General features: G+C 45.6%; 1 protein-coding gene across 3 annotated transcripts in view; it reads left to right on the forward strand.

The window, feature by feature from the left end:
• MEIS1 (Meis homeobox 1) overlaps positions 1 to 16048 on the forward strand; it is a 105734-nt gene that overhangs the window by 25837 nt on the left and 63849 nt on the right. For all 3 annotated transcript variants that reach the window (XM_066995330.1, XM_048060730.2, XM_048060728.2), the window contains exon 7: positions 633 to 744. In XM_066995330.1, coding sequence (XP_066851431.1) covers positions 633 to 744 — 112 coding nt within the window. The remainder of the gene's footprint in view (positions 1 to 632; positions 745 to 16048) is intronic.

Genomic DNA, 16048 nt, shown 5'->3' on the forward strand with positions numbered 1-16048 from the left:
TCCTATCTGAATGTTACTTTCAAATGCACCCAGTGATAAGAAGCAACATCTGTTTTCTGTTCAATAGTACAAGGAGGCTCTGCATGGGGCTGAGTGTACACAGTCTATGTGAAGCCATTGTTATTCTCATTTCTTTTTTGTCCCCATGCCTGGTCCATTTGCTATATACCATCCGGCAAACAGCTGACACATACCGGCTATTATGGACCCGGGCCTAATTGTGAGCAAAGTCTTTAAGCTCTTCCACGTTCGTCTCGCACGAGGAATCCGAGGCCGATATAAACCGTGCCGCTCTCGACCACTGCTCCCATTTTGCGGAGCTGCTGTGCCAGAGGGTTCGGCGATGCTAAAAATATAGCTGGGACCAAGTGCCAGCGACTCGCTCCCCGGCTCTCCCCCCGCAGCCCTCCTCGCCGGGAATGTTTCTGTTTTCTGCGGTAATAAAGCATGGGATTATTTAGATGGCGAACGTATTCCAGTGGATATTATTTTAGCTGAAGAGCCGCGATTCCGTTACCTTGAAGGAGGAAATAACCGGGGAGCTGAATTTGCCAGCCCCGCATGGGTATAGCTGTACCAACAGGGCGCTGCATCCCAACCTCACCTTGTTCCCTTTTCTTCTCACCCCGCAGCCCTCCTGGAACAGAGACCACGATGACACGGCGTCCACGCGCTCCGGGGGAACCCCCGGGCCCTCCAGCGGGGGACACACATCGCACAGCGGGGACAACAGCAGTGAGCAAGGTAGGAAAGGAGCCCTGGTGCTTGCTTAGCTGGAGAGCGGTCACCGGTGCGCCCAGCCAACGGGGACCGGTCCCTCTGTTTCCGATTTTGAAATGTGCTCAGGTACTAGGGGCTTGTGCTGGGAAATGGTCCTTTTTTGACACTTTTTGCCTTTTTTTTTTTTTCTTTTTTTCTGTCTTCTCGTAGTAAAAGGATTGGCATCTTTAGGTCTTCGACCCTGCCAGCAGGCACATGTTAGAGCAACATATGTACCAAATTTCCAGGATGCTTAATAAAAATAAGCGATGAGAAGGGTAGGTTTTTTTTTTTCATTAAAGTGGGTTAAGAGATGAAATCTTCAAAAGCAATTATAACTAAGATTGCAGAAATGAATGCTAATATTTCAAAGATGCCATCAAAACTTTGTTGCGTATAAAGACGAGCTGCTAGCTGGCCCATTTTACAAAATCCTGAGCAGTACTTTTATTTACTTTTTTTACTCAGTTCCAATTTACGTGGATGCAAAAATGTTTTGTTTGAGTGCCAAGCCAAACAGAGTAACCAGTGTAGCAGGGCGAGTACGAAACGAGTTTGGTGCAACCGAAGTGGGGCATACTGCAAGTAATCAGCGCTGTCTTAGGAGGTCCAAAGTTTAAAAAGCTGAAGTTCTGTGGTTTTTCTTTTTTTTCCTTTTTTTCTGAGAAGCTGTGTAAATGCTTCATACTTTTTCTGAAGAGACCAACTGCAGTGGATTTAGCGTTAATTTAATGCAATTAAAATTTAAAAAGGATCCTTAATCTGAATATAAAAGGGAGTGCTTTATTGAAGTTGACTCTGAACTCAGAATAGGTATATACTTTTAAATTTGGTTTTATGATCGTGTTTCGTTCAAGTGCTGTTAGACAACAAAGGAATTGTGTTTCCAAAAAAAGGTTGAGCAGTACTGATTAGCACGGCAAAGGCTGCGTTTAACAAGATTAGTTTTTAAACTAAACCAGTATATTTTAATTTTTTATACGCATGGACGTAACTTACATTGTGAATAACATCTCTTTATAGAATTTTAAGTATTTGAGACACTTTATTGTTTAAAGAAAATTTGCTGACTTCATCGCAAGTATAGCCTAGTAAAAATGGGGCCTGGAATAGTAAACTGTTGCAGAGCTGAGGCAGAAACTGGTAACCTTCTGACCTCTGACTTTTACTGGAAAATGATATGCAACATAAATTCAAGGGGCCTTTTTTCTTTCAAGTATGTATACATATATATTCTAGTGGTGCTGTTCACAATGCTGCAGCTGAAGTGGTGTCAGCATGTTCATTAGAGCCTCTTACTTTCGGGGCGAACTTTAAACCCCCGAGTTTTTTAAGGGTGAAAAAGTTGCTACAAAAACGTGCTTTGAACTAAAAGTTGGTGTTCAGAGGGAGTTTTTGCACTGGGACAGGGCTGCTCTTTTGTTCGACGGATGTGCTGTGTTTATGTGTGTACGTGCCTGCACCAAACGGCTGTGGGGAGGCTTTGCAGCATGCTCCCAAACCGCCCGGGCGCTTTGGAAATGGAGCTGCTCAGTTCCTCGTGTACTTTTTAAGATTTTCAGGCTTCGTTTTCTCCTAAATGTGGCGTTTTATTAGTCTGGAGTGCCAGGCGTAGCTGATACTTTACTATCATGATGGTTTGCTCCTAGCAAGGTGCGTGCTGTGAACTTGGACAGGAAGGGTTTTCGGAAGGGACCGAGGACTTGAGAGACTTGTGCCCCATCAGATATCCACGGGAGGGCTGTCAGCAATGCTTTAGCCCCTTCTGAAACTTTAACCCAAATTCTATAGCAGGTTTTATTGAGGCTGGATTTGCTGCTAGGGCTTGGTAAGAGGTATTTCGTGGAGAAGACTCATTGCATTAAAACTTTAGGAAAGAGTAAACAAGGGGGTATTTGCTAGCTAGGGCTCTCTTTTGGAAAGGAGACCCTGTCGAGTGGTGCTCTGTCTCTGGACTTGCCTTCTGGTCACTTGCCACCCATAGGAAATGCTCCTTTTTTTTTTTTTTTTTTTTTTTTGAGGAATGGAGATGAGGGAAGAGTAGCTGTGTTCTTGCTGAGTCTTACTTTGCGTTCAGTTTGCTCTAAGACCTCTGAAAGCTGAGGTTCGGAGGGAATTTCATTTGTTTAAGCACACCCGTGCCCCCTGTATGCACCATGTTTATAAAAAAGACCGTTTTTAGCTGTGTTGCACAGGGAAGAAGTCAAAAACATAATCCTGAGAGACCGAAAGGGAAAAGAAGAAAAGACAGCAGATAGCCTGCCCCTCCCTAGCCGCATTTTGGTTCAAAACGCCGTGATTTGCAGGCTTTTTTTTCAGAGGCTTGGCAACATGGTGGCCGAAAGCACACATTAGCCTCTGCCAGATGCTGGTCTTTGGGGCAGAAAAGCAGCAGGCACCATGGCACTGGCTGGTGTTCAGCAGCTGGGTGACAGTGCCAGGCTGAGGACCCATCTGGCCCCTCCAGGGAGCGCAGGATTTAACCCGAGGTGCAGTGGCTGCACGCCGTGCACGGTGGGCTGCCCTGGTTTTAGGAGTTTGCAGAAGTTCCTTTTGGTGCCATCGTCCCAGAACGCATTTGCTGTCTGTAGAGACGCATGAGGTGGGGGTGACTTCGCCTGGGTTTTGGTGAGCTTCTCAGATGGTTGTTTAAAACCATTTTTTCCCAGCTGCAAGCAATGGTTGTGGCTATGCTGGGCATCAGAGAAGGGATGCAACCTTAACTCAGACTGTATTAAAGTCTGTTTTTGGACTTTCTGGAAGGTTTTCTCCTCTACCTGATACATCACTGCTCTTAATCCCCACAGAGTGCATTTTTAACCTCTTGATGGCCACGTACAAAACACATGGAACAACGCAAGCAGGAGAGACTCCCTTTCCTGTGAGCATGTTCAAGTCTTTTTTAAAGCGTAAATGCGTTTACTTAGTAGATAGCAACGACTCCCAGCTGCTTCAATCTATTGGATAAATCCATATTTAGCTGCCAGGGAGCCGTTCTGAAGCCTTGTGCCACTGAACAGCAGGACATGTTATTGCATAGCACGTTGACACAGCCCCTTATAAAGGGCCGGTATTGTGTCATCGTGGCAGATAGCTATAGTACAGGAATGCAGAATAATATTATGAAAAAGTTTCTAGGGCTGCTTTCCCATTGCTCTGAGCTTATTGTGAAGGGCCTGCAGAGGTCTGCTTCGAAATGGTGCAAAGAGAACCAAGTTTACCCAGCGGAGAAATAACCTGCAAAATTCTATTAAGAAAAAAAAAAAAAGAAGGCAGCAAGTTCTTAGGTCTAGTCGGTTGATGCAGCACCGGTTTGTTTTATTGCCGATTCTGACTTTTAGAGAGCCCTGTTTGTTGTATTAACAGATCTATTCTGCTTGTTTTTCCAAGAAGTCAGGCCAGAAGGATGCTGAACAAAGCCCTGGTACAGTCACTTCTGATCCAGAGTGGGGCTCTTTAATGCCCGTGTTTAGCTCTCCTACACCACTTAAAAGAGAGACAAAAATCCACCAGTGTCTCCTTTTTGTGCGTATTGTTTCTTTTCCATTTTTTTGTGCGAGCCTCAGCCCCGGCTCAAAACATTTTTTTAACCTCCCCAATCATCGCTGCTCTTTCAAGCCGCGGGTGTAATGCGGCGATATTTCTTTATCAAAATGTATCAATGGCTGCAATGTTTTTCAGGCCTTTTGTGGGACTTCGGGCAACCTATAGGCAAAAGGCAATCCCGTTTATTATTGCAGGGAATCTCAAGGCAGTTGTTTGGAGCCGGCGAAGGCAGGCGGCAGGGCCGGGCGGCGGGGGAGAGAAGGGCCACATTATGTTCCAGATGACTGAGCAACGATTTATATACCCGCTCGCCTCTTTACATGGGGAAGAAAAGTAATAAGAGCGCCGAGGCAGGCATTTGAAGCGGTCAGATGGCCGATGACTAATGGGATAGGTGGGCAGGAGCCCTCGGATTGGGCGTCTTAATGAGCACATTTTGCACCGCGTTCGGGCTGCAGTTCCCCTTCACCTTTGCCCTTTATTGACCGAACCGACACTTCATTTTTCACATACTTCCAATTATGGCTTAGTTTAAGTGTTGCCCTGCCTCCTTTATTTCTTGCCCGCGAACGGCTCAAGAAGGGGCCGAGGCCGCGGAAGATATTTTAATTTGAAAAACTGCCTTAGCGAGCCGGGTTTAGGGTGTAACCTGAAACTGTTGTCACTTCACAGTTTCGGTGACAAAAACAAAAGTTTGAATGTTGCTTGTGTAGCCCTTTCCCCCCCGTGCGTTGAGGGCACGTGGTTCGGAGAGGTGGGCTTGGTTTTCACCGGGACAGGTGCTGGTGGCAGGAGTCTGCTCGGGGAGGTAAACCAGGACGAAGTGCTGTGCCCTGCTCCATCGGTGCGGGTGGCTTGAACGACGTGTCCACACCCGCGTGGCTTCTTCTCCAGAGCCCTCTTGTAGGGCGATGCCCGGAGATGTGCTCCAGCTGGCTGACGCACTCTCTTGATGGACCGGAGGAAAGCAAAGCATAAAGGTTCTCAAGCCTTAGACCATTGTGCGGCAGTGTTTGTTGTTTTGGTCATATTTAATGCATGACTGCGGGTTGCAGCGTGGCTGGGCTGTGAGGCTCTGCCAGGCGGCTGCAGACGACGCCGGTGGAGGTGCAGGCAGGTGGCATGGAGGGGTGGACAAATCTCCAGCTCTGCTCCCTGCAGGGCCGCGATGGATGCTTCGCCGCCTGAGGTTTGTGCGCTCCCACGTTAGCGTTTGCATGCAGGATCCTTCCAGCGTGGAAACGCCTGTTTGCTTTTGCAGTGCTTTGGGGGTTTCCGAGCGTGCGGTTTTCCGACCGAACGCAGACTCTGTCGGAAGCAGGCCCAGTAAGTCGTGCTTGCATCAGGTGGGTGGCTTGAAGAACAAAACAGCTGCTGTTAGACCTAACTTCCTGGCGGCGCTGCTGGGTTTTGCAGTGTGCCTTTCACTACCGGCTTTGTCACACGAAGTTTGCATGAATAATAAGTGGGCACGTCACCTGTGTGCCAGCAGTGCTCGCTTTGCATTTAAATACAGGGAAAGTATAGGGACAATTATTTACATCCAAACAGAGGTCCCTAAAACACAGAAGTATTTATCTCAAAAAATGTATGAACTATTACCTCCTTTATTATGTAGCCCTCTGGCACAGTAATGGCATGGCATATTTTTACTATAATATGGTAATAAAAGAATATGTAAAAGGCAGACAAAGGTTCTGTCTTTTCACTAAGGTGACCCCTGTTACCAAGTAACTGCTTTACTTATGAGCTTATTAAAAACTCAAAAAATGAGCTTTTCATACTTCACAGGCATTGATGTGAAAATGAGCTGTCCTGTGAGTAGTTTTCTTGATCATTTTTAGAACAATTGATTAGCCAAAGAGCCGCTGTCATTAGTTGACATTGACTGATAGCAATTTGTCACAAGCTCCGAAGGTCAGCCAGGCAGTGGAAGCTTCGGCTTGTCTTTGATTGACCTTTTCTGATGCCATTATCATGCGATCGGTTAGACTGGATGTGACCCTCGATTGGAAAAGACAGGGCATTAGTCAACAGGGGCTGTTCCCGGTATTTTTTCCCGGTGGTGTAGATATTGTGAATCGCGAATTAAGCCTAATAGGCTTGTTTTTAAAAGGAGCAGCAGCAGTATCAGTTTTCTCTTGGAGGCTCTGCCATCCCATTTGCCTCTCTTGCTTTTCCACCAAGTGGGCAGTGCTTGTTTTGCTTTGGATCAGCGTGAGCACCTGTGCCTCTTCATTTGACACGAGATTAAAAAAAACAACAACAACAAAAAAATTCACACGCATGGGCTTGGTAATTTTGAGCAGGGAACTTGAACGATGGGTCTCCGGGTTTGAGGCTGTTTGTGTAGGTGCACATTATTCAGCAGCACCAGCATTAATTATTTTTATCTCCTCAAAATCATGTTTTATTTTTTAACAGTGATTGAGTGGTTGAGGATTATGCTCATAACAACACGATGTCAATTTATCATTCTGCTCTAAAGCCGGAGGGCGTGAAGCTGTTTTTTTCTTCCTTCTGTGGTTTTTTTTTTTTTTTTTTTTTGGTCTCATCAGCCCGATTCAGCTGCTGAAGTCAGATTTCGGCAGCGTTAAGCCTCTGTGCTTCAGCTAGGTAGGGTTTCACTTCCAGTATGGTGCATGGCAGAGAGTGCTCGCTTCGAAGCGTGTGCTGTGATTTGAGCATCAATCTGTTCCCGGTGCCAGGATTTATTTTAATCGTTCACATTAGCTCTGAACGTCTGTTATTAACAGGCGTTTGCCGTTCAGATTTGGCAAAACTAACTCAAATACTTACCAATATTGTTTGTTTTGCCTAAATGATGGGTAGCACAGTCATAAACGAATTGTTTTATTTGTAAAAGCCTCCCTTCCTCCCATTTGCCTTTCAGGGGAAAGCGTGAATATCTCCATGTAAGCACCAACTTGTTTTTCAGGTCAGCCCCCAAAGATAATAAGCAGTTCAAAACCAGCACAAATGTTTCAGCACACTTTAAGGTGACTTTCAGCCTTTCCTAAGTGGAAAAGCTTCAGGCCAGGAGGGGAGCAGAGCTGATCACGGGAGGAGGCAGATCCTCCAGGCTGAAGCTATTGCCTTCCTCGGCAGAGCAAAAGGAGGGAGAAGGACGTAGGGAACCCTTTACCTTTAAATTGGCTGTGGAAATACAAATATTCCTCACTTCTCAGCCCATTGGTATTCATATGCTGAAGTCCTGTTTCCTTTTTCTTTTTTTCTGGGGGGGAGCAAGAGACCTAAAATTAGAAATGTCTATCCCATGAAACATCCATGTGGCCATGTGCAAGTCTATGTGTACATAGCTATGTATGTAAGAACATGGTCCTGACCCTCGACCAGACATCCCATCAGCTTGTACAGGCCCCAAAGGTGTTACTCCATGGCCCAAGTGCATTCCAGATGAATTTATTTCTTGAATACACCAAAACTCTGGTGAAGCAGCAGGGAACAGCAGTGGGAAATACCACATTGCTAAATCGCATCTTGAGCTGTCCCCTACCATCTTGCTTTCCTTCTTGGATGGGACAGTGGAGAGGATTTTGATTGCAAGTGGTTGCGGAAATAGGTTTTTGGTTCCCAAGATACCCCTTTTTTTTAGCAATACTTGAGTCTTGTGTATTGAAGATCAGTTTAATATGATTGGATTTAGAAAATGTGTTGCTTTTATTCTGTTGTGCTTTTTTCTCTACATATCCTGGGTGTGCTCCCTCAGGTTGTGGTGGCTCCTGAAGCCAATGAGCTTCCCATAGGGCCTATATGCTTTCCATCGTTCCCATATGGCCCCCACGCTTTCCATGGGGACTGGTCCAGTCCCCATTGGCCTCTCCAGATTTTGTTGGCATCAGTTGAATCTTTTGCCGTCCGATGCTGGCAGAACGTGACTTTCTGGTGTGTGTCATTGACCTCTGTAAATCAGAGGTTAAGAAAGCAAAGTCGTGTTCCCGAGATGGCCTCCACTTTTGAGAAACATTTTATTGCAATGACTCTAAACCTGTACCCAGGCATTGTTTCTGGATTAGTGATGCAACAGGGTGCGGCCTTTGCCTGCTTTGTGTAAACCAGTTTTTTTTACCTTTCACGTGAAATGCTGGGAGGGGGAGAAAATAAGATGACTAAGGTTAGAAGAGTAGTCTTTAAAGTAATGCGTCGAGGATGAAGCCAGAGCTTATCCTGCAATGCAAGAATGAGGGGTGCGTGTTCACCAAAGCTTTCCAGAGCATTAGTGGCTTTAAAAGAAACAAAAAGATAGTTCACCTTTTACATATTGGACAAACTCTATTACTACAGTGCGCTGCGGAGGTCAGCAGGGGTCAAACGGAGATTAGACAAATTCATGGAAAAATAGGTCCTTCTGTAGCTATTAAAAACCACGGCGCAGATGCCAGCGCTGGCTCGGGAAGCTGCTGTGGCACAGTCGGTTCTGTCCAACCGTGCTTTGTGCATAGCTTTTCTACACACCCATAATTGCTGCCGTGAGAGACCAACATGAGATTGATCTGCTCTGGTTTCTATGTTAATTTTTTTTTTTAATTCAATTTGGGAAATAAGATGCCCACTGATTTTATTTATTTATTTACTCGATTTTTGATGAGTCTCACTAATGCCGGTGTGCTTTAGTTGGTAAGAACTAGAAAGTAAGACATAGTTTGTATTTCCTCGCCCTTATTACCCCGGTGGTGGGAATGGTTTGACAATATTCATTCACATTTGACAGGCGATTGCTTTTGTAAATGAATGTACTCAAATCATAATTGTTGCAACAGAATTGTTTGATTACCTGGCAGTAGCCTCTTTCTCTGTGATAGCTTTTGGATCACCTGTTTGCTGAGAGCATTTGACAGTCCTCATGTTTATTACCCAATTGAATGTCAGTAGCAATTGCAGCTAAAGATAAACGAAAATGCAAGTACTTGTTGACCTTGACTTTTTTCCACAAGATATTGGACTTGATGGCTCTATTGCTGTTGAACTGATAAGAGTTATAAACAGTAGTTTAAGGAAAATGTTTTATTCCCAGAGGAAAATACCACATTGCTGTGGGAAATGGCATCTGACTCGCGCTCTTTGCCAAATTTACTTGGTTCACCTTCATTTAGGCTGTGGGAAAATAAAATAAAAATTTCCCCTTTTACGACTTCAATATCTCGGCAAACATGAATTCCTGTGCTCTTTGTAAAGTTTTGTTGGCAGGCTGCTCAAACAGCATAAAACAAGCGCGAGACCTCTCTGAGTTTTATGACGTGCTATAATGAGGATTCTCAATTCTTCCTCATTTTCGGGCTGATTTGATAATTACAGGGAGGGAGCAGAGCTTTCTCCTCCTGTTCCGTGGGAAGCTTAATGTGTCTGTAACCGGCACAGGTCAGGAAATGGGTGGCTGCAGGCACGGGGTAGGAGCGGGGTCTCTGCTGGCGGTGTGGGGCTGTGCCGGTGGGAGGGCAGCCTGGGGACTGAAACAGAAAGCAGGGGATGGTGATGCTTTTTGGACAGTGTCCCAGGTGTGTCCCCTTGTGATTTTTGGGAGGAGTTGGCCAGCTTGGCGTTGCATGACCCAGCTGTGTTAGTGGGACAGGAGGGATCAGCCTGCTGCCCTGGCACATCTTGCTGCCGTACCCCCCCACACTCCCTTTATTATTATTTTCTTCTTCATTTCTAATCCTGCTCCAGTGTGAAACCTGAAGGGAAGCCTTCAATGGGAGCAGGAGCAGGCAATAGGCTTTGAGATCTTCCGGGATGAAAGTCATTGTATAAACATAATGCGGAAAGAGCACAAAAGACCATGGAATTACATTGTTTAAAACATAAGTCCTACTTGTATCAGAAACTGCTCTGATAAACTCTGTACGGTGTTGCAGGAGCTTGTTAAAGCACAGAAATACAGGATTAAGCAGTGCTGTAACAGTTAGCAGAGTCAGAGTAGTAATCTTATTGCATTGTATTTTTTTTTTAGGTAAGATTAAGCCGGCATTACATTATATGTTTGTGGGCGAGGGGGCATTCTTTAAGGGATTAATTAACAGGATCAACGCTATAAGATGCTGACATCATTTTTTTCTAAGCACATTGATGCACATGGGCTTTTTTCTTTCTTTCTTTTTTTTTTTTTTTTTTTTGAATTCATGAATGAGATGGGGTCCTTCCCCAGGTGATCGGGATGGCTCTCGTTTCACCGCAGCACCTGTCGCACCACAATTCATCGGGGACCATTTTGCGCTGGCCTGGGGACCCCACAGTCAGTGCCACACACAATATTAGAGGAGAGACCCCATCTCCCCATGGAGCCTCTGCATCCTGTGTTTGGTGTGCTAAGCACAGCCGGCAGGGCTCGGGAGGTGTGCTGGCTGTACCCCATGCTGAGGAGGGACACTGAGAGCCTGTCCAGGTCTGGGATGTGCCACCAAAGCAGCGTCACATCAGGGCGAGCACTGTTTCCCCGCAGCCCTCTGCCACCCTTCCGCACGCTGTGGCTTGGGAACTTCCTCATCTCCAGGTGGTAGCTCGTGTTTAGTAGCCACGAATGAGATATATGTGTGTTTATTTTCTTCCTCATGTGTCTGTGAGCGGCGAAAACCTCACGTGGAGGTTGCAGGCAGTTTTTTGTGGTTGCTCTTCGCAGAAGCGTAACGTGGAGGTGTTGGAAAGAAGAAGAAATAGCCATATAAGCAATTAAAAATGTAGCAGGGGCAGCCTTTTCATCTATTCCTTAGTCCTTTGTTTTTCTGTGGCTGATGCTGTGCCTCAGGAGAGAAATGGCTCTTGTAGCCCTGAATGTGTATGGTCTCAGGGCTGTAATTCTTCGTTGCAGAATGGCAGGAGAAGATCTACTAGGAGGTACCGGTTATGTCCTCAAGAAGAAGCTGGAGGTGGTGGACACAGCCTAGCTGATCCTTAAATCTTCCCCCAGCTCTGCAAATAGCAATAAGCGTCACATGGATGCATGCTAAAAATATTCTAGAGTCTGTAGTGTCCCAGTGGAGTTCAGAAGAAGGTATGACTTAGCTCTGCCTCGTCAGCAGGTGAAGGTCATGGAAAAAAGGCCGGTAGGGTGGAGAGCCTTCCCTTGCTCCCATCACCTTGCCAAGAGGAGCTGCTCCCTGCCCAGCACAGTGCTGAAGGAGAAACCAACGAGTAGGGGATGAGGTGGGAGCAAATTGCAAGCAGTGGAAGAGAGGCATCAAACTGTGCTCGAAACATGATGTTCATGCCATACTCCTCCTCCCATTAGCAAAGCATCTCTTAATTCTCTCTCATGCTCCCTAGTTGTAGCAGTGAGGATGCCCTAGGAGAGGTGCAGGATTCTGCCCATTTTCCTTTTTTCTGTATTTGCCTGGAATAACCCATGCTAATTCTGTGTGAGACCAGCTGTGTAAAAGCAAGAATCATAGTAATGTAATTTCAGTGTAACTATCAGACAGAATTGGTCCCGTGTTGTATTTTTGTAAGAGGCTGTAGGTAAAGTAGGGGGTTCTCTTGTCAGCTGGTAAGCAGGCTGAGCCACAGAATCCTTGAATGTCAGTGTATAAATATTTATAGTTCGTGTGTGTTTGTTCATATACATGCTTGCGTGTGACTTCCTCCCACCATTAGACATTTTTTTTCTGTGAACCTGGCAAGAAAGGTGGTAAAATAACCTCCCTGGTGAAGTGCAGTGGCTTTTTCAGGACCTTCCTTATTTCCTTTTGAAAGAGCATCGTGCTAAGTTTCTTGGCATTACAGTTACGAAATACAAATTAGTGAACGGTGCTAACATTAGTGTCTCGCCACAGGTTTAATCCATCAAAAGAAACCCTGAGGTGGCCATAATTTACCAGGTTGAACAGCAGACTGGAGAGCGCAGAGAGCTCATTCCAGTGCAGCGTAGCCGCATCGTCAGGAAATGTAAAGTTGGTGACTTGGTTTAATTTAATCCCAATAAAGTAAACAGCTAACAATCTGCAGGAATGCAGTCTGTAGCAGGAAGAGCGTGTTATTCAAAACACGGGTGTACCAGCACTTCAGCAAGATTAATTATATCCTATAACCGAAAAACACAGAATGCACAAATATGCAGTTTTGCAGCACAGCTTTTCCATATATAAAGTTTTAATATAAATTAGAATCGCCTTGTACAAATGAATTGAAATTCCATATGTTGTTAATGCATTAATTTTATTTACTGTTGCGGTTAGCGTAGGTGAAACGGCAGCGTTAAACTTAAAAGTGCCTCTCAAGTTGATAAATGCAAACTTGCTATTGCCCATATTAATACTCAATTAAAATTAATAATCAATTTGCTTGAATACTGGAGGTTAGCCAGGGATGAGGCTGAAAGTGTATTAGGTATATCATCCTGGTCTGAATACATCATATAGTGTTGCAAAAGCATTGTGCTAATTTTAGCCTCCAAAGAGGATGAAGATAAACTGCCTGCTGCTAGTTTGCCATATGCCATCCTGGTGATAATATTCAAGTACAAAATATTCTGTGGAGAGCCTTATTGTTTCAGTAAAAGAAAACTGGAAAAGAGTTAAGCAAATTTCTGCTCCGTAAACGTATACGAAATAATGAAATAAAACAAATCTCAGATGCTCCTAGATGAGATCTGTGAAATTTGTTTTGGTTTTATTGGCTTTCATGGGAGTCAACAATTTGTTTTAGTATATATTTGATCCAATTGTATCCATTTCTCGCATGTAAATCTTAAAATCAATCTAAATAAAAATTGATCTCCGTTCTGGTAGGCAAAAATATAGTCCAAGTCGCTCCTAACTAGTTAAAAGGCTCCCATCCTTCAAGTTTAGTGCAGGAATAAAGTCTCTGCCGAGCTGATCTTGTAGGAGACTCTCCTTCTTCGCCTTCGCTTGGTTGAAAATGCCAGCCCCCTCCCAGTCCCCATACCGGGAGGATTTGGCTGCCCCAGCCCCACCGAGCAGTGTTGGCCCTTGCCGGCTGCGGGGCCGGCAGGCGGGTGCGCCCCGGCCCCCCGGGTTTCGGGGGATTTTAGGGCTGGGGGGAAGCTTTGCATTAGCAAGTGGTGAAAAGCTTGACCCGAGGCTGACCCGGGTGAAAGAAACCCCCCGCCGAAGAGTCCCGTTTTGACATGGATACCTGTGGGGTGCGGGGAGGAGATAAAGCGAGGGGAGGCAGATAACGTAATCCCATTGACCTGGGAACTTTTCAGATATTACAAGCGAGCGAATGGCAGGAATAATAAAAGAGCGGCAATATTTGCCTGCCCCCCGTATCTGTGTAATGTCATTTCCAAAGGGCTGTAGTAGATAATAGCAAATGTGCTTTCAAGTATCAGATCAATCTCTTGAAGTGATGGGGAAGGCTTGATGCTCGGATCTGGCTGGTGCACATGCTTGAGAGTGTAATACAATCCTCATTGCAGCAGAGAGAATTGTATAAATGGACAAAGATCCGCTGATTATATCTTCTGCTAAAGTGTTAAGTAAAAGATCTGGCTATAAGAGATGGAGGGTCGACTATTGTCTGGTCTTCCGACTTGTTTTTATAGGGGTTTTCACAGGAACAAATACAATTACCAAAATAAAAGCAGGCGCTGGGGCTGCTCCGTATCATGGTAGGACACATGCTCTTGAGTCAGCGTGGGCAGGAAGCTTGTCAGGTCTGTCCCCTACCATTTCCATTGCATCTTTATCTCCCCAGTTCATTGTTTGCCACTGAGTGCTTGAAATTCCAGTTTCCAAGTAAAAGCTTCCTGTTTCTTGCACTTAAATTTAGCTTGGTAAAACATAAATTCAGCTATCTATCAAGGAGGGTTTTTTTTCTTTCTTTCTTTCTTTCTTCTTTTTCTATTTTTTTCTTAATGAATAAGGCAAAATAGAAGAAATTAAATTGGATTTGATGATAAAGGGTAGAATTTTGCATTGTCCCAGATTCCCAGTGGCAGGAAGCACGAGGTTGTATCTTCATGATAAGGTAATGGATGGGAGCTAAATTCAGCCTTTCTATCCCGAGTAATTTTAGAAGGGGCCCTGTAATCCAGACCTTGTTTAAAAACAGAGATGGGCACATTCAGCCCTCATTATCCATCATTTCCTTGAGAGCCTCGCTGCTTGCAAGTTTTTACTGTTCTGCGCAGTACTCAAAGCTAATAGTGCACATACTCCTTTAGTCATCTCAATCCCAAATTTCCCTCTGGAGAGTTTCTGTTTCTCTCCATTGACTGTGGAGGCACTCTGGGAGGACTAATCGCTGCAGTCAGATGCTTAACTTCACTGCCTGACTTAAATGCCTCAAGTAAGGAGGGATGAATACGTGCTAAAACTTCGTCTTTCTTTAGGAAGGAAATTTTCGCTTCGTATGGAGAAGCAGGATAAAGTGTTTTGTGCTGCTGAAGAGCAGGGGATGGGTTTGGGCATTGCGTTTGTATGTGAGACTGTGTCCTCTGCAGCTCCTCAGCATTCCAGCATGGGCATCTCATGAAACTCATTGTCCTTGCTGACCTGTATTGGTAATATGCGGTATGCAAAAATCCAGACATGCATGGAAAAAAATATAAATATAAATATATATTTAATATTACTCCTGGGGAAGCTGTGTTTGTATTGTCATGCCTACCTCTCAGGAGGCCAGGTTTCATGCTTTCTCTACCATCAGGAGGTGGCTCGCTTCGTAAATGCGTGTGGTTTTTGGTGGGAGGTTTTCGCATGACTCTAGGAGCTGGGGACTTAAATGTAAAAACCCAGTCGATGAGCTCCTGCAACTCGCTAGCAATGGTTCGCTCAACTTTCAGCTGAACAGCACCAAGGTCTCTCATGAGATAAAAGGCTCCGGGAGCGAAGACTTGAAACGAAATCTGTTGCCGAGTTCATTTGGTAGGAATGGCCATATTCAAACAACTGGGGACTTGGCTTTGTTGTGCTGGTCGGGCGCGGGGCCCTTTGTCTGCCTGGCGCTGCAGCTGTTGGGACTTCTCTTCACGTCCCTTCCCTGGCTGCTTTTAAATGTAAAACCGTAGTTAAACCTATTTCCACTCCAAACTAACAAGATTCACATTCGATCCATTTAAGTGCACTAATATGCATTCAAAAAGGCTCATTTGTCCATTTTCCTTTGTAGTCATATCTGTAGCATCCCTCGCTAGCAGATGAGGTGTTGTTTTTGTGTGTGTGTGTCGTCGCTGTTTGATAATTTTTATGCAGAACGGTGAACTCTGATTTTTGTATCAAAGATGAGCAAGTTCCCTTTGGAGTCTGTCCCCCAAAAATACCTCCAGATTGTGAGTGGTGCCCCCAGAAACGTGAAATTCAGGGCTTCAAGTCCTTGCGAAGCTGCACTGCGAAGGCTGGGGCTGGAGCTGGGCTTGGAGTGCCGGAGGCTCGCAGGCATAGAGGGAGGGCAGGTTGCTGGCAGCAGCAGCACGGGCTTTCAGTCAGCACCTTGTCAGTGGCTCTTATCTGGGATCTTGAGGGATGGCTCTCGAGGGAAAGCTCCGGGGATGGAGCTGAGTGAGGTGCTTCCAGGGATGTCCCAGGGGGGCTTCCTTGTGAGCTGTTCTGCTTGCCGTCCACGAGCCATAACCTGCCCAGAGCCCTGCGGGGCCTCGGAAAGTTGGGCTTGCCAGCATGTTTGTTGGCTGCTCTGAGCCTTCAACCTCCTTATCTGCGGCTCGGCTCCCTGTCTGTGCCTGGTGGGGGGGGGGCGCGTAGAAACTTGTGTTGTCTTTGAGCAAACGGAGACAGCGCCCGCTGGTCCGAACCTCCCCTTGCATGCTCCT

This window comes from Anser cygnoides, chromosome 3 (assembly GCF_040182565.1).
Source record: "Anser cygnoides isolate HZ-2024a breed goose chromosome 3, Taihu_goose_T2T_genome, whole genome shotgun sequence".
Lineage (NCBI taxonomy): Eukaryota > Metazoa > Chordata > Aves > Anseriformes > Anatidae > Anser > Anser cygnoides.